The following is an 18,993-nucleotide window of genomic DNA, read 5'->3' as shown; positions in this document are numbered from 1 at the left end:
AGCCTTACAACCTACTGAAATGTCATAGTTCACATCGGCTCGTGCAGAATCAATGAAGCTTGCGGATCAAAAGCTGTGTCCACTTAGCGTACTATTGACCTTCCAAAATAATGCTCGGAGCTTGCTAATCTTTTTGTTTTGTGCACAAAGAATTTGACCCACAAGCTCTCTTAGCACAACCTGATTATCCCTCAATTCTGAGCACCCAATGCTCATAACTACGAGAAGGATTCTAATCTACTTTGGCATACATACATAGCGGTTTAAAAGGGAAAGTTTGTCAAAGGGTTGGTTGCTGCTTTTGACCTACTACCATGCACAAATTCATAACCAAAACTTTTTACATTCACACTGTTTTGGGAAGGGTCTGTACTTGCAAAACTAGTCTCGAAGCTTAAACCTGAGAAGTATATTTAAATTACATGTTTGATCCGAAGTCTATGCAAATTAACTGCTTGGAGTACCAACATGTTGTCAACCACTGGCATGGCTTTTGGCTACCCATCACTTTCAAAGCTTTCTTTACAATCTGATTTCATGCTCCAATACAGAGCCAGAAGGCATTTAATTTTTTGTGAATTTCCTTTTGATTGTGATTCGCATATTGGATTGGCAATATCATCAGTTCCATCTGTAGGAGCCACTAGTATTTCACATATTTAACCTCCTTCTGGCTGTAAGAAGGGGTTGGCAATCTCATCAGTTCCATCTGTAGGAGCAACTAGCATAACTGCTGTACCTCGGCAAACCTAAAAAAAAGAGAGAGAATGTCATCTTTCCCCTAAGCATTCATTGACCTTGGAAAACTTAAACTACACACAACATGAGGTTCTCACTAGTAAACTCATTCAATTTGAAGAGCATTATTTTTCCATCAGAAACAAGATGATGTGGCTGGTCAGTTAGTCAGCATTACATAACAAAAACCACTGCCCATCAGTGTAGGAGACCCAGAAGACATGATCCAATCTACCTTGAAAGTTACCATTTATGGGGCCAAACAAGCATCTATGATACAAAATTTCACTATCAAAACAGTCACCAAAAAGAAGGACCAGATGAAGATGCTGTCTAGCTAAGTGTGCAAGCATTGAACGTTTCACAGAGTTGCTACTACCATGATCATAACTACTACCCCTCTCCTAAATCCCCTAATTAAAAGAAGTGCCCGTCACCCTCACATCATGGCAGTAGGAACCGTGGAGTAATAACTCACTTGCCTGATACCGCATGCTGTTATAATCAAAATGTTAAGTACAGCTGATACACGATATGATACAACATGGATTCAAAAGCAAGCATTGAAAGCAGTTGTCTATGTGTACAAGAGCTCCTGGCTCTCCTGCCATCCTGAAAGATCCAGCATGGGGTTACAATGGAGAGAGCTCAACACATCTATGATTGTATATCCTGATGTGGATCTCCTGGACACCACTTTATACCAAGGGGATGGGGCAGCACTGTGGATCTGTCAACAGTCACTCTGGGTGGTCTCTGCTTGTGGAGCAAGTGCTGGTGGTAGAAACCACAACGATGAACTCTTAGCAACCTAATCCCCCTTGTGCCATCTAGTTGCATGTAACAAGTTGATGCTCATCCCCACTTGCAGACAAGTTCAGTGCCTTTGTCTGGAGGAGATGAATGCACTGCATGCATAAGAAACGAGGGCTGCTTTGTGGCTATAGAGGGCATACACTATTGTACTTCATCAAGAGAGGAGAAGGATTGACCAGAGGACAATCACCACTATTCATCTTCAAGAGAGGCTACAACTTGGTCCTTGGAAAAGCCTTCATATCTATGAAAGGGACTGTTCATAGAGAATCACAGAGCATTCTAAGTGCTGTCCTGAGCTGTATAAAGAAAAGTACTGGGCTGTTTCAAAACAAGAACAATTCACTACTATCCTGAAGCATAAAAGGGGTATGGCATTTTGGGCTGAATTAGAGGACTGTCTATAGCCTAGAACAGCGGTAATCTTCTTCAATTGACATATACAGGGTTGTTCATGATTAAAAGAAGAATAGGTGTGTTTAAATCAATGTGTACAACTTGTTCTTGATAAAGAAAAGTACGGATTGCTCTGTTTCAAAGCCTACAAGTTGGCCACAAACCCTCTCTGCTAAAATTCTTGGTTGCTTCAGCCTTCATTTTAGAAACATACTCCATGGATTTATCTGCTCCAAAGAATTAAAAGTTCTCTTCTTTCTTCTTTGTGAACTCTCAACAACCAAAAACTCCATGTCTGCCAGGCTATACTGGCATGAGATTTCTCTTGACATCTTTTTGGTCAACCTGACGTGAAAAAGACAAGGCGAGAGTTCTGTATCATGGGAGATACATATGTTGTATGACAAGTAGATCTAAGGTGGATTATGCAAACATATGGAATGTATAAGCATGAAGAAGCAGTCAGAAATACGCTCCAATCAGTTCTAAGTGAGCTGAAGCGATTTGATGGGCAAGATGTATCTAAATACTTGAAGATTTACATAGGGAAAATGGAATTGATTGGAGTTCCTATAAATTAGATGAGTTGGTGCTTTGTACAGCTTATAGTTCCACAAATCACGTTGCGTGTAAGCAATATTCTAGCAGATTATGGCTCTCCTTGGGATGATCTTAAGAAAACGTTCAAGGATGAATACTTCATGGAAAATGTGGGATGGGTGACTAACAGAACCTTCTTGGAATGGGTTGTGAAGCCTAATAAGGAGTTATTAGTGATAAAATTGTTATGCGAGTTTAAGCATAGATATGTACAGTTGGATAAAAAGAGCAAGTAACTCTTGAGATGGAAAAAATTGAATTGTTTCTTCAGGCAATGGATTCTTCACTGTAATCAAGCCTTGAGGAGCTGTTGGAAGATGACAAGTGCAGAACAAGGGCTAAAAACTGAATGGAAAGATGTATAGGATGTAGTTTCGAAGCTTGTAAAGAGATAGAGACAAAAAAACAAGATGGCTATTGTAGGAAGCATGTTAGTTCTAACTAAGACAGATCAATTGAATAAACAACTGGTTGTTGTTGCACCTCCAAATAAGGATGACATGATAGAAAAACTAGTAAAAGGAATGCAAGATTTGTTAGCTGAAGTTTGCAAAGCTAGAAAAAAAAAGGTCGATCTTCCAAATTGACTAGACAAAGACCTCAAAATCGAGAAGGGTTTGGGTCCACATGTATTTGGTGCAACAGCATAGAGCATGTCCAAAAAGACTATGATACCTACAAGGATGCATTGAGCAAAGATCTTAATTTCTTTAAAGATGGTAAGATTCATTTGCGAGAAACTCAATTGCTACTTGGTACTAATCTTGGGAAAGATGATGTAAGGAAGATATATTTGTAAGGCATCCATTTGTTGTTGTTGAAGTTGCAACTTATGGTCTGCAAGTTGAAAATGTCACAAAGAGAGATGTAGGAAGAGAAGGCATGACTAGCAGGAATAATGAGCTTTGGTCTTATGCTATACAGACAGTTGAGAAGGGGAGGATTAATAGGGATGAGTTGAATAAAGCAAGAAATTGCATTAAAAAAATGACTACCTAGCATGATTCCGTGGATTATTTTCTTTTGTATACTTACATTGCTATAAAGAAAGTAGAAAGTTTGACTCTAAACAACATATACCTCATAAAATCCCTCCATCCAATGTATCCATGGAAAATGCCTTAAAAGGAAAGAAAGACAACCAAAGCAAAGCTAGAGCCAAAAATCTAGCTTATAAATAAGAAAAATGCTTAAAATACTCTAGTGCGCCTAGCCATTTAGACATGCCGAAACTCACACATGAATTGACATGTCTGCTAACAAATAAGTCCAATTCAGTGAAAAAGAAGCATCTTGAGTTGTACCTAAGAGTCACTATTCAAGAAATCATTGGGCCAAAGCTACTATAGAGACTCTAGTCAAAGTGGGTGACCTTGAGGAGCCAAGCATTGCATTAATAGGATCATGGGTCAAAGATATATGTAATGACAAGGAATCTTTACCAAAATGGAAGATGGCTGGTTGATATGGATCATGGATGGAAAATGTAGGTTGCAAATAATGCCCTAGGACATTTGCATGTTGCATGTCCAAATGTCAAAATCATCATACGAGATGTTCAAGATGAGAAGCATTTCCTTACATAAGATGTATCTATTGAGCTAAAATAAGTATTACATGCTGAATTAGTCTCTTGCATAGCCCCAAAAATGCTTAATTAATGAAAACCATATTCTTAACTCTGCCCCTTATTTTCTCACCTTTGCCTACCATATTCTCAGCTCTGCTTGTGATTTTTTGCAAAGCCTAAAAAGTGCAAAAATCCGAAGTTTCAGATTTGGGGTTTTTTCGAAATTTCTGCAATTTCCCATCCATTTTGGCCATCTCTTTCCGAATCTCAGCTCGTGCTGCCCAAAATTTGGGGCTTTTGTCAAATTTTACTCTCGGAGTTCGAATTGACAACCAATTCAAAGAAATCTCACAATTTATTTGACATTCCCGCCAAAAATTTTAGGGCTTTTGCCCGACTTGCAGTCCCATGTGTGAATCTTCATTGGAAACGTGACATTGCACAATTTCATCGACATTTGTGCAAGAAGGTTGGGGCTTTTTGTCCTAGAGGTTCCAACACACATCAGGAGGAAAATTTCGATTGCCGTTCACTGTTGGCATGCACCCAAGGTGGCATTACTGCAGTAATTCAAGCTACAAGGTACAAATTTCTTCAATCTCTTTGAAATTTTATGAAGAAATTTGGGACTTTTGCCCGACACACATCCCAAGGCAGCAAACAAGCGGTATATCTGCATTTAATTGCGGTTATAGTGAGATTGTCAAAATTTTTTGGGAAAATTTAGTAAAAAATTTGATAAAAATCGACATTAAGTTGTTGTAGTTTGTACTTTTGAGGGCACATTGGATACACTTTGGCATTTTTATGACATTTTGGTACTTGTTGCATAATCTTGAGGGTATTTTTGGTACTCTAGGGAGCACAATCTACACTTCAACAAAGAAGTATATGCTGAAATTATTGTTTCTTTCATGTTAGAAGTATACTCCGTGGATATCTGGTGCAAAGAATTAAACATTCTCTTCTTTCTTCTTCTTTGTGAACTCTCACAACCAGAGACCTGCTGGTGTTTGCCTAGCTACACTTGCACAAGATTTCTCAACATCATTATGTTCACGCGAGAGAGCTGGTTGTTACTCCAATACCAATGAAACATCCACCTAGGATCCAACCTACACATGAGACACGAGTTACAACACAAGCCATTCTCATGTAAACAAAACCATAAGGAGTTGGACATCAAAATCATTTCCCATCCATAGAGCCAAATAGCCTCACCATCGATCTTAGGACCAGTAACATAACATGCCACACCACACCATCTCGGTGTCTAGATGTGACGGCCATTGGTCCTAGACTCCAAGTGTGGTGATTAAACGAACCATTGAGCCCTTTCGATATGACTCTTTAACGACCTAGTCTAACAGTGAATGCCCTCCTAGTCACTCAATGATGTAAGGCTTTGACCAATGTTGAGAATGTCCATGGATATAAGATTGAGTTATGCCAAAGGGACTATATTAGGGGTTGATCCATCTCATCATTCCCAAGGGTGGCAAATTCACACACTAGGAAGTTCACTTGAACAAAATGAACCGATTAGCATTGCACGGTACATGCAAAGGGCAACCATCTACAATAAGAAAAGAGCTGCTACATACTTCAAACTCTAAGTCATTCACTCCCGTTTGGACAAAGATCATTCATACTCTAAATAGCTTGGAGCTGTCTATTCCTTTTCTTAGTGGGAATGGCTACATTGCAATCACTTGTTCCATAATGGATCCCTCACTCTATTGCATCTCTAAATCAATTTTGCTTAGTGATATGAACTTGGGGGATCCTGAGCAGTGTAGACAAAGTTCTACACAAAATTTCACTTGAAAAGAAGCTTCAAAGCCCAATGTGAAACAAGTGTTGAGCTAAAACACGCTTTTCAGCTGATTAGCATTCTTAAACATCCCCAAAACACACTTAATTAATAACAAACCCTAAAAAAGGGAGCGGCCCGAGAGAGTTTCAATGGTCTCCCAAAAACCTTGATTTTTGGGGCACCCTTCTACATCTATAAATAGACAGGCTGCCCCCATTCAGCCATTATTTCCATCTGCGTAGGTTTCGCATTCTCTAGTGCAGATTGCAACCATTAGTCTACCTCCACGTGGCTGTCCAGTCTTCGCAATTGCTGCCACCTCTCCCTCCAGCCTCGCAGTGCCTTGGCACCTTCTTTCAGCTGTCGCCCACTGTCTAGCACCATCTCCCAAGCTGCGTTTTGGCCTCCAGCTGCCATCGCTAGCATCTCCAACATCAGACGACATCCTACAGCCTGCGTTTGCATCCTTCTGGAGCCGCCTGATGTCATCTCGCCCCTCTGCAGCTGTCGCCTCTATCTCTGGCAGCCCTTGGTGTCACCATTTTGCAATTTCCTCTCTCTTCACACTCCGACTAGTGGTCACAGACTCGGGATCCATCTCTAGTGGACGTCACACTCCGACCTCCGACATTGCTCTGCCCTTGAGCACACTGTACACTCTTACATTCATTCACTTCAGAGTTGTGTTCTCTCTCTCTCTTCTTTTGTTTATGTTTGAGTTTTGAGTTTTGCTCTCTGTGTCTATGTCTGTCTCTTTGTGTTTCTATCCCACCCTTTAACACAGTGCCTCTCACCTTTCAACAAATGTGCACACCCATATCTCCTGGGTCGACTATGATGGGCATTCCCCTCACTATCCCCAGCTTCATATATCACCTAACCACTCAAACGTAGGGGTTTCCATCATCCACTTGTGGTGCGTCTTCACACTCTCCTTGGGTTACACCTACGCAGAGATTCCCATCTTTTGCTACCCGTGTTCCCATCCCACCTTCTAGGGTTCCTCATGTGGCTACCATGCCCATGCCTAGTCAGCCCATCCCTACCTATGGATCCACTTTGCACACTACCCACATGCTTGGTGGGCACTCTGAGGCCCCTTCCCAAGTGTACTCCACTCCCCCATGCTACCCACACTACACTTTTTCACACTCCATCTCCGAGCACTCCCACTCCTGTTGCAACGGCCAAGAATGCCTTCACAGATAAGACACGTTTTAACGGGTCAAATTTCACCACTTGTTTTAATTTCATGCAACAAATGCTTGAGTCTCAGGGTCTTTGGGACCTGGTCATTGGCCTAGAGCCTATGCCGGACCCTCAACTAGCTCACCCTGACTACATCCATTAATGGAGAGGCCGCAATGCCACAGCCCATGTTGAGCTGATATAGGGATTGCTTCCTGAGTTTCACTCTCAGTTGCAGCACTTTCCGCTCGCATTAGAGTGTTGGAGTCACCTTCTCGACCGCTATGTGGCTCATGATCATACTCGGCACATCAATCTTGGCTTGGAGCTTCAAGAGTTCTCTATTAAGGAAGGGAATGATGTGAAAGTCAAGCTCGCTGAATATAGCATAGTTGCAGGAGACGTTGGAACGGGAATGGGAATGTTAATTTTTAGAAGCGGCGAAACGGCAACGAAAACGCCACATCATCAAGGAGATATGAGGGGTTCATACTACGTAGTATTCTACTTAAAAAGATTCTAAGACTTGCAAGAAAACTTAATTTATCAATATTGAAGTATTGAAGAACTTAAAGCTGAAGGTTGAAACTTGGAATGTATAGAATGAAAACATCTTTCTAAATTTATAACAAAGGAAAGGCCAAACTTACAAAAGATCAAAGATATAAAGGCTGAGTTTAAACATCAAGAACTAAAAGCGAAATACAAATGACATGTCAAGAAGAAGCAAAAGGAAAATACAAATACATCAAACATCTATCTCATCTAGAATCTCTTCCTCTTCCTCATCCTCATTAATTTCATTATCTTGATTCTCTTCATCAACATCCTCCTCCTCTTCATCTTCAGCTTCTTGCATTGGAATCTAGATTGTTTTCATCTTTATGAAATCCAATAAAAAGATCAGAGTATAATCAGATTTCATCTTTGTTAGCAAACGCAAGTTTGCACTAACAAAGACTAAATCATCAGCCTTCTGAGTGTCTAGCCTGTTTTTCTTCTTGGTGTATATCTAACTAAATGCGCTCCAAAGTCTTTCAAGTGCAGAAGATGCACAAACTTGGCTTAAGATTTTGATAGCCAAGTTTGGTAGCTCTAGAGAATCAGCTCCATATGTTGAGCTAAAACATACATTACTTGTTGATTAGCCTCTTAAATAGCCCCAAAACATACTAAAAAATGCTCTTTTAGAGTAAAAACCCTAAAACGGGGAGCAGTTCAAGAAAGTTCAGTGAAAACCCTAATTTTTGGGACACCCTTCCACATCTATAAATAGACAGGCTGCCCCCATTCAGCCTCATTCCGTCTGTGCAGGTTTCTCACTCTAGGTGCAGATTTCAGCCATCAGCCTCCTCCCACGTGGCTATCCAGCCCTCGAGACTGTTGCCATTCCATCCAAGTTTGCTCCTGCTACTAGCGCCTTTATCCATGCTGACGTCAACAGCTGGTGACATCATCATCTGTTGCGATTGGATCATCCAATCATTGCCAACCACATCAGACACTCTTTCAGCCTGCTATTTACAACAGACCGTGCGTAGTTTCCAACCTCCGATCGACGGCACATTGCTGCATTTACCAGTTTCCAGCCTCCAGCCTGCTACGTTTTGATGATCAGCCTGCTGCCATTCACTATTCGACACTCCTACACTCCAACTGGTGGTCACAGACTGGGGATCCGTCTCTAGTGGACGTCGCACTCCGACATTGCTCTACCCTTGAGCACACTGTACACTCTTACATTCATTCACTTCAGAGTTATGTTCTCTCTCTCCCTTCTTCTGTTTGTGTTTGAGTTTCTGTGTTTGAGTTTTGCCCTCCGTGTCTATGTCTGTGTTTGTCTCTTTGTGTTTCTGTCGTGGTCATACACTCTTGTGTGTCCTTAGTGCAAACCCTAGCAATCTTCTTCACATGGTATCAGAGCAAGTGCTCTTGTAAAGAGTTTCCTGCGGATATTGTGGAGAGTTAGTCTTTGTGAGAGGCTCACAATACGACTCGTAACCGAATCAAAATGTCCCAAACACCTTCTCCTCCAATTCCTATGATGTCTTATCAAGCTTCTCCATCATTGGAGGCCTTGAGACGGCATTATGGACTCAATGAGGAGGATGACACTCCACCTTCACCAGATTTCACTAACATGACAGAGGAGGACTTTGAGGAGTACTATCGCAACAAGTACGATGATGTTTACACCCCTCCTACCAATTTTGCTACCACATCCAGACCGGTTGGTGCGGCTAGCCACCTCTCCGATCATGGAGAATATAGGGCATTCGGAATGTCTAGCAATCCATCTTCATCATCTCCCAAACACCTTCTTCAATTTCTATGATGTCTTATCAAGCTTCTCCATCATTGGAGACCCTGAGACGGCATTATGGACTCAGTGAGGAGGATGACACTCCACCTTCACCAAATTTCACTAACATGACAAAGGAGGACTTTGAGGAGTACTATCGCAACAAGTACGGTGATATTTACACCCCTCCTACCAGTTTTGCTACCACATCCAGACCGGTTGGTAAGGCTGGCCACCTCTCTGATCATGGAGGATATAGGGCATCCGGAACGTCTGGCGATCCATCTTCATCATCTCTACTAGGTCTAATGTCAAGTTTGTACAATTCTTTTGTGTTGCATGAATCAAAACCCTCACCTGTTTCTTCTTTTGAGGTACAGTATCTGGATGGCTTTGCATATGTGAACTTCAATAGAGGCAGCTTACGAAGGAGACAAAATTCAGGTATATCTACAGCTTCTGTTTCATTTGAGCATGTCACACACACTTCTCACTTCCCTCCCATCCCACCCTCTTCTATATCACACCTCTCATCATATTTCCAAAACCTTGGATTACACTCCACATTTGCATCACACACCCTAGGGGTTGGATCTTCCATCTCCACTCCTAGCACCTTTTCCTTCTCCACCCCATTCTCTACCTCTTTGCACCATGGTACTTTGTTAGGAGAAAAGCCACCCTTTAACACAGTGCCTCTCAACTTTCAGCAAATGAGCACACCCATAACTCCAGGCTCGACTCTAATGGGCATCCCCCTCACTATCCCCAGCTTCACATCTCCCATGACCACCCATACATAGGGGTTTCCATCCTTAGCTTATGGTGCGTCTTCACACTCTCCTTGGGTTATACCTACGCATAGATTCTCATCTTCTACTTCCCATGTTCCCGTTCCACCTCCTTGGGTTCCTCATGTGGCTACCATGCCCATGCCTAGTCAGCCCATCCCTATCTGTGGATCCACCTTGCACACTACCCACATGTCTGGTGGACACTCTGGGGCCCATTCCCAAGTGTACTCCACTCCCTCATCCTACCCACACTACACTTTTTCACACTATCCATCTCCAATCACTACCACTCCTGTTGCAACGGCCAAGAATGCCTTCACGAATAAGACACGTTTTAACGGGTCAAATTTCACCACTTGGTCTAATTTCATACAAGTGCTTGAGTCTCAAGGTCTTTGGGACCTCGTCATTGGTCTAGAGCCTATGCCGGACCCTCGACTAGCTCACCCTTATTACATCCGTCAATGGAGAGCCCACAATGCCATAGCCAATGTTGAGCTAATGCAGGGTTTGCTTCCTGAGTTTCACTCTCAGTTGCAACACTTCCCGCTCGTGTTTGAGCGTTGGAGTCACCGTCTTGACCGCTATGCGGCTCATGATCGTACTCTACGCATCAATCTCGACTTTGAGCTTCAAGAGTTCTCTATTAAGGAAGGGGATGATCTGAAAGTCAAGCTGGCTAAATATAGGCGGTTACTTGCCGAGTTCGCCACTACTAGCTCTTCAAAGTCAGATGACGATCAGGTTACATTCTTCCTGAATAAGTTGCGCGAAAAATACTTCAATTTCATTCAACACATCATCTCCCAACGTTGATTGCCAACCCTCTATAAGTTTGAGTGCCAGTTCTTGCGTTACGCAAGGCTGTATGATCAAGTCCAGAAGAGATCCTCATCACAGCCTTATTCAGAGGAAAGGGGATTGGTTGCCTCTTCTTTGGGAGGGAAAACCACCAATGGCAAGAACTCACCAGATGCGAAGACAAGCCAATCAAAGGGTGACTGCTTTTCCTCAAATGGAACCAAAGAATCTAGATCCATCTGGCAGCAACTCCCTAAGAAAAATTGGTTTTGCACACACTGCCAGAGAGCAAGGCATGTGGATGAGGAGCATCACTCGAAGGCCCAAAGTCTTCCACCTAAAAAGCCTCAACAGACCACTACGACTGCACAGTCCAGTGAGGCTACGTCTTCCGCTCCTGCTTCATCTGCTCCTTCAATCCTCGTTGCTACTGCTAGACATGCGGCTCGAGTACAGCGTCAGCAGCCCGTCTCTTTCACTACCCCAAAGGGACTGGCTGATTGGTCTCCAGGTTCCGATCCTGTTGCACTTCATCCATCTCACCTTCCTCGCCACCTCGTTAGGCGTTCCCTTGGTAGAGCCCTGCTATTGGACGTACGCGATGGTGGCCACCTTCTTAGACTAGCATGTCTCTAGGTCCTTTCGGATACCCTAGGTCAATCTAGGATTCATTTTTCGCACTTTTAGAGTCAGGCCCATAGGATCCATTGTCCTTAGCTTTTCCATTCTTTTGACTTTACTCACACACATACACATTCATTGCATTTCTTTTGAGTTAGATTTTCTTTCTGTTATGTTTTGCTTTGGAGCATCTCACCACTAACCTCTGCGTTTGCAAATTCTCATCTCTTTTGCAAGGTTTTGTCTTTCAGTGTAAGGCTAACTTGCAGATTGCTTTGGTCCGACCTGGGCTAGAGACGTGGGGATACGTACTGTTTCTTTCATGGTTTCATCATCCTAAGGAGTGCTTGCTCTTCTTCCAACATGGCGGTTTCCCCTCCCGAGGCGAATCGTGCAACATCTCTCTCGATACTATCATGGCAGTGACTTCTACCTTGCTCTTCTAGCGGGGTGCTTCATCCACTTCCTCTTCTTTCATTCCTTATGGTTCTTCGCACTATACAAAGACCAACATCAAGCTCCCCTTCCTTCTTCGGCATCTACATCCAGGTTAAGAGGGGGATTCCTACCCTCCTTGGTATTCTACAGGCTTCAGTACTTTGTCTTCGACATCGGCTTCTTCCCCCTATTGTACCTTACCCTTTGCATTGCATGATTTCATCATCTTTGTACTAGGGCGCTGGGGCAAGTGAACAATTTTCACATGAGGAACACTGTCCAAGTGGCACCTACTACATGAGCATTCTTTAACATGTAGCATACTTTGCCTCTCATTGTGTAGAGCACCACTTGAGCGGATCCTAAGCTGTTTCTACCGGCGACTGTTGTTACCACACCACCATCCTCCATCACATGAATACCTCCATCTATTTTTCCTCGTCATCAGCACCCTAAGTGAATGGGTTAGCTTGTACTATTTTGTAATGTGTTGGGTGTACCCTCCTTACTCCCGTCTTCTGGGTAACTATTACTCAATCGGTTGCATCCCATAAAATTTACCTCACTTATTCACCAAAAAAAAAAAAAACGTTCCATGTGGTTCCATCCATCTTTATAGGGCTTGATAGGCCACTGGGCAGCCGACGTGCACCCATTGTCCGATGCCTTGTCCTCTCTGGGGTGACTACTTGGATTCCCTTGGTAAGATAACCATCGCCTCTCTAGTCTTGGTAGGCCACTAGGCAGTCGTAGTGCACCCTTTGTCCAATGCCCTGGCTGCTTTGGGGTGAGATACCTTAGGATAAATAAACATCATAGTGGTTGGCCTAACCTTTCAGCTCAGTTTTGGACCTGAGAGGGGTTGTTGAGCTAAAACATACATTACTTGCTGATTAGCCTCTTAAACAGCTCCAAAACACACTAAAAAATGCTCTTTTAGAGTAAAAACCCTAAAACGGGAAGCGGTTCAAGAAAGTTCAGTGAAAACCCTAATTTTTGGGACACCCTTCCACATCTATAAATAGACAGGCTGCCCCCATTCAGCCTCATTCCGTCGGTGTAGGTTTCTCACTCCACATGCAAATTTCAACCATCAATCTCCTCCCACGTGGCTATCCAGCCCTCGAGACTATTGCCCCTCGAGTTACTTCAGCATCCGACTAGAGTTGCTTTCCCTTGTGTTGGAACTTTGGATCCAAATTGTAAGCAACACAATGAGCTGATGAGTAGTATTGGTTCCATCTGCTAACTGCAAGGGTGGAGCAAGATTAAGAGCACGGATGTTTTCAATGAGATGATCCATTGCTTCATACACTTTACCGATATACGGTACATCACCATCCACTTGCCGCAAGAGATTTACCATGGGTAAGCATAGAAGAAGCAATTGCTTTGCTTCCTTCCAATACTCATATTGGGTTACCGTTGTGTAGCACAACTAGCCCAAAGCTGACTCTGAAGTAGACCATGATACCCATGATAGACTAGCGACCATTTGTTTTAAAGTTGGCCTCATGTTGTATAGCCGACGAAGTATAAGGAAATCATAGGTAAACCTGGTCTTTGAATATTTTACTAGCTCCTTTTTGGCAAATTGCCTATACAAGGCTAGAAAGAAATGATGGCGGGTGACAAAAGAAATGATTTCCTTGCCTGTAACAATTGTATTCTTGGTCCATGCTAATGCTCCAATGTCTTTCAATAAATTATTAAGACAATGGGCCATACATGACTCCATGTGATATGGGGATACTATTGCTCTAGTAAGGCACCTACATCCCTATTTGTCGCCTCTCCATCAAAGACAAAATGAATTACATTCTTGGATCCAACATACTCAACAGCCTCAGCCCACATCTCACATAAGACAGGAGCTGTCTTTTGCCGGGTACCACACTCCGTGGATTTTATATATAGAGGCTTGCCACGACATGCAACAAGGACACCTTCCAAGGAATGGCTGCGTATGTCAGACCAACCATCACCTATGAGACTCGCCCCATAGGTATCCCACTATTGTTTAATTGGTGTGATGGCAGCCTTTATGCTCGTCACTTCCTCTTGTAGAAGTTTCTCACGTAGTGCATCATAAGAGGGAGATTGGTAGAAAGGGCCAAACTGGGCTATTTCAGAAACCATATCCTTAAAAAAAGGAGATCGTGCCACATTAAATGGAATTCCACATGAGTAAAAAAAACGTGCGACAGCTGCATCTACTTGAGCCTTCCTTTGTGGGTGCCATGTAGTGAACAAACCGCTTTGTTTTCCACGAGGGATGGATGATGTACCTTGTGTTCCGCTGCTTGCCGCAGTCGTAGGAATAGTGAAAGACTGATTTGCTTTGCTCTCATGAGCTCGACTTCCACTAGTGGCAGTTGTAGTTGAAGGCATTGATGCTCGGATGACGTGAGTGTCCTTTGGGGGCCTAGTTTCACGATACATCTTGACATCCCTTGCCATGCGAGCACAATCCTCTGGTGGTATCTTGTCGCAACCTTTGATACCATGGCCGGGGACATTAAGGAGATGCGCCATCACTCGATCAGCACCTCCACCTCTTTTGATGCCACAAAAGTGATACTCAAAGCATCTTGCTCCACCCGCCTTGCTATTGTAGGACCCAATGATGCTAACTTGCTGCCACCAATAGTCACTTTGGGTCATCTCTTTCTCTCTCGAGGCTTCATTTAGTTGGGCTTCCATGGTTTGAGGCCTCACTATGAGGTAACATGGAGGGGGGAGAGAGAGAGAGAGATTATAGGATAAGAGATTGTGTTGAGATTTCACTTTTGGGAAAGAGAGAGGGAGGGAGGGAGAAAGGGAGATGTATGAGTGTATGAGGCTTAAGCTGAATTGAAGTGTGTTGAACTTGGAGGCTTGCTGAAGTGTGCTGAAGCTCGAGCTGAATGTGTGTGCAAGATGTGAATGTTTGAGGCTTAAGCTGAATTGAAGCGACTTGTGATTTGGTCCTTGAGTGAGATGAGTTCACTTGATGCTTAGTGCACCTATTTATAGGTATAGGAATCAAGATAAGGTTCAAGGTATAGGTCCTTGAGAGGCTTGAGGTTACAGAGAGAGAGAGAGAGAGAGAGAGATTATTTATGAGAGAGAGAGAGTTCTGTGACCTGTCATATACATAATGACTCAACATTCATGAGTAATCAGACCTGGCATCAGAATAAAGCTAGAGAGAGTGTGTTTGGTGGTTCATGTAAGAGAGAGAGAGAGAGATGTTATCTGTTACTAAAATCTGTTATCTGTTATTAAATTCATTATAACAGAGAGTGAGTGTCCACTGTCAAGTATTACTGAGAAGAGAGAGAGAGAGAGAGGATTCTCTGTTGCAGCCTCTGCACTGTGTGCACTGTGTGAGCCACTGGGCTGGGGTCATTTACTGGATTTGGTTACAGCACAGTGCAGAGACATCATTTGATTCACTGCTGATGAGGTAGGTGCGAAGTCACAGAGAGAAACAAGAAGAGAGAGGGTCATTTTTTCTGGGTCGTTTTTCCCTGTTTGGCATCAACGACTTGAAAGAGGGAGATTCGAATTTGTTGCTCTAGAGTCCATTACACCAGTCTACTTCATGGCAAGCATGGATTATGTGTGGCGCAATCGTCTTCATACAGGAAGAATAATACGAAATGAACAAAAGCTCTTATTTAAGTTGAAACATTAACATTAAAGGTCAGAACGAAACCTTTTGTTAGTGACATAGAACGCTATGTAAAACGTTCCAGCCGTCAAATTTAACGAACAAAAAACGTATCGCCAAAATTTGACCATCTTGTCCCGAAAAGTCTTGCGAAATGTTCCGGACCCTGCCTGAAATGCCACGTGGCACCGAAACAAGAAGGCTGAAACGTTACATCTATTGAAACGCATTTCGCCGGCATCATCAAAAGTTTCGGAGTTTCGGACCTGATTAAGGGCCGTTCCGGGCTGTTTTGCATAACTAAGGAATATAGACGGTTACTTGCCGAGTTCGCCACTACTCGCTCTCCAAAGTCAAATGACAACATAGTTGCCTCTGTTCGTGGTACGAAACGGTCCGTACGGTACAATCCGTATGGTACCGTATGGTACGATTTCGTACGATAAAACTGGCCTATTTCGGCCACATGGCTTGCACCTACTCTTTCCGCGTAAATTCCTGCGCCCTCACGTCCGGCGTTTCACACTTTTCTTGCAGGCTGCACTTTGTGCTTTTTGGGGGGGTGGGAAGCCTTGGATACCTCACCCCACCCCCCTTTTCCAAATTCCACCCATCATCCATGCAAAACTTAATGCTCCTCTTTGGATTCCTTCCAGGCTCCAGCTTGCAGCCCTCTCTTTAGACTTTGGATTCCTTCTCTCTTTAGACTTTGACTGTTTGAACTTTGAACTTTGACCCTTCTCTCATCTACAAAAGGTGCTCCTCTCCTCCATGCTTCCACACCAATTCAGCAAGCACTTATAAGTTACCATTCTCATCTTCCTCTTTCCCGCCCCCTATCGAAGCCTTTGCCATTCTCAAAGAGTCAAATCTCATCTCCCATCCCCTCTATCCCGTACCCTATCAAAGCATTTGCCATTCTCATCTCCCATTCCCTCTCTCTCACTGTTGCTCTTTCAACTTTACTCCACAACTTTACCCCAACCCTCCGGCCTCTCGAGTCTCCCTCCCTTTCAACTTTCAAGACTCAAGTTTCAACTTTCAAGAGTCGAGAGTCAAGACTCAAGCATCTCTCTCTCTCTCTCTCTCTCTCTCTCTCTCTCTCTCTCTCTCTCTCCACAGACTATGGGAACTTCGATACTCTAGATTGGCACTAACCTCATCTAGACAACTAGCAGCTGGAGGCGAGAAGAATTGTTGGTTTTCACAGATGACTATTTGGATGAGTCTACATGGTTTGGATATTGATTGTCTTCCACCTTTGGATTATAGCCTTGACTGCCCTACTCTTTCTCTCAGCCGATCACAGTTGAATCAAGTGATAAGAGCTAATATCTTGAGGATTGAGACAGCAAGGACATGGATCCATCCACCACTCCCTCTAGGATCAAGGATGGAGTTCTACGGGAGTCATTTCTTGTGTCTCTCTAATGATGGTTTCACTATTCGGCCAGCATATATGGACACTCATCTCTCCCATAGTGTACGGGTTGCTATCGGACAGATTTGCACCTCCTCACATAGACTTCAGATGGAGACAGGCAGATGGACAAATACCCTAGCAGAGGATAGGACTTGCCAGCTCTATGGTCGAGAGCCTGAGATGGGGGAGCACTACATATGCAAATGCACAATATACTATGACATACAAGGACGATACCATTGCCTCTTCCGTGATGGATTTGGACCCCTTCGACGTGTCATGGAGTATGAGGACCAAAGATGCCTAGGTCTTTTCCTCCTGGAGCTTGAGAGGCGCCGAACTGCACTACTACGAGACAGGAGGCCAGCTCACCCAGAGAGACACACACAAAGAGTAGTGAAAGATGGCTTTGGAAAGACAGAGGGAAAAACGATGAAACTTCTGAGCACGAGTGATTCTTCTCCTCCCAACCACGCCTAGATCAGTGCTGGCCCTTTCACTCGGATTCCTTTGCCAGCCGTCAACTTCTCTGGAGTCCTACTATTCTTGGACTCTCTTACTCTCTAGGCTCCCCTTAACCCCGTTCGGGCGCCCAAGAGCCCGGACGGTCATTCTCGTGCATGTTCCCCTAGATTTACCTTAATGTCACATTAAATGTCACTTTTAATGTCATTCCATATTTATGACCTTAACGTGACATTAAATATCACTTTTAATGTCACATTAATGTCACATTTCCTTCCCCTTAAGAATCGGTTTCGTCCTCGAAAACGATACTTGGAAGGTCTAATTGTAAATCGGGAAACCTTTTCTTTAAAGTACTTACTCGCTCCCATGTTGAGCTTTCTTCTGAACAATCTTTCCACTTAACCAAACATTCCTGATAAATAGTATTCATTATTCGTCTATTACGAACATTTAATATTTTTTCTGGTTCATGTGGATTAGATTGGTCATTGAATAGCTCCTCAATATCATCATTTAAGATTAAATTATCCAAATCACCCAGCTTCTTCCTTAATTTACTTACATGAAAAACTGGATGTATTTTACTACCAGCAGGTAGTTGGAGCTTGTAAGCCAATTCTCCCATCCTTTTAAGTATTATGAAAGGACCACAATACCTTGGTGAAAGCTTTGGACATTGTCCCTTTTTCATAGTTTTAGTTTGTTCAGGTACCTTAAGATAGACCAATTCTCCTTGAAAGGAGATGTCTCTTCGGTGAGGATCTGCATATGCTCTAGCTCGATTTTGAGCTTTTTTAATATTTTCTTGAGCAAATTTTAACATACTATTCATATCCTCCAAAAAGTCTTTAGCTGCCTGAACCTTTTCCTTATGCAGTCCTACTGCAAAAGGAGCTCTGGGCTGAAACCCATACATTAACATAAATGGACTATATCCAGTGGAAGAGTGCTTGGCACTGTTATATGCAAACTCTGCTATCGGTAAATACTCTTCCCAATTAGTTTGCCTTTTACTTACATATGCCCTAAGCATATCTTCAAGAATTTGGTTAACCCTTTCAGTTTGCCCATCTGTTTGCGGGTGATCCGCCGTACTAATGCTAAGTTTAGTATCCAATTTCCTAAATACCGCACGCCAAAAATGGCTATCAAATTTTCTATCCCGATCAGAAACTATATTTGCCGGAAGGCCATACAATCGGTATATGTTCTCTACGAACAATCTAGCCAATTCTGGTGTTTTAACATCAGTTGAAGTTGGAATAAACCTAGCCATTTTGGTTAACCTATCCACAATCACCCACACAGAGTCGTGTCCCCTCTGTGTTCTAGGTAAAGCAACAATAAAGTCCATGGAGATACTCTCC

At 43.1% G+C, this 18,993-nt stretch overlaps 1 protein-coding gene and 1 pseudogene across 2 annotated transcripts in view; both read right to left on the bottom strand.

Annotated features, from left to right (window-relative positions):
* Positions 1-299: 299 nt before the first annotated feature.
* Positions 300-18,993, bottom strand: part of EMB2816 (Small nuclear ribonucleoprotein family protein) — a 52,006-nt gene continuing 33,312 nt past the window's right edge. For both annotated transcript variants that reach the window (XM_087695733.1, XM_087695734.1), the window contains one exon: positions 300-749. In XM_087695733.1, coding sequence (XP_087551859.1) covers positions 660-749 — 90 coding nt within the window. In that variant the 3' untranslated portion in view covers positions 300-659. The remainder of the gene's footprint in view (positions 750-18,993) is intronic.
* LOC148022811 (uncharacterized) lies at positions 13,241-14,615 on the bottom strand (annotated as a pseudogene).

Source organism: Lygodium microphyllum, chromosome 16, assembly GCF_053477565.2.
Source record: "Lygodium microphyllum isolate KBCC chromosome 16, Lygodium_microphyllum_v1.1.10, whole genome shotgun sequence".
NCBI classification, from domain to species: Eukaryota; Viridiplantae; Streptophyta; class Polypodiopsida; order Schizaeales; family Lygodiaceae; genus Lygodium; species Lygodium microphyllum.
The sequence above is the reverse complement of the archived record's forward strand: the minus strand, read 5'-3'. Positions and strand labels throughout refer to the sequence as shown.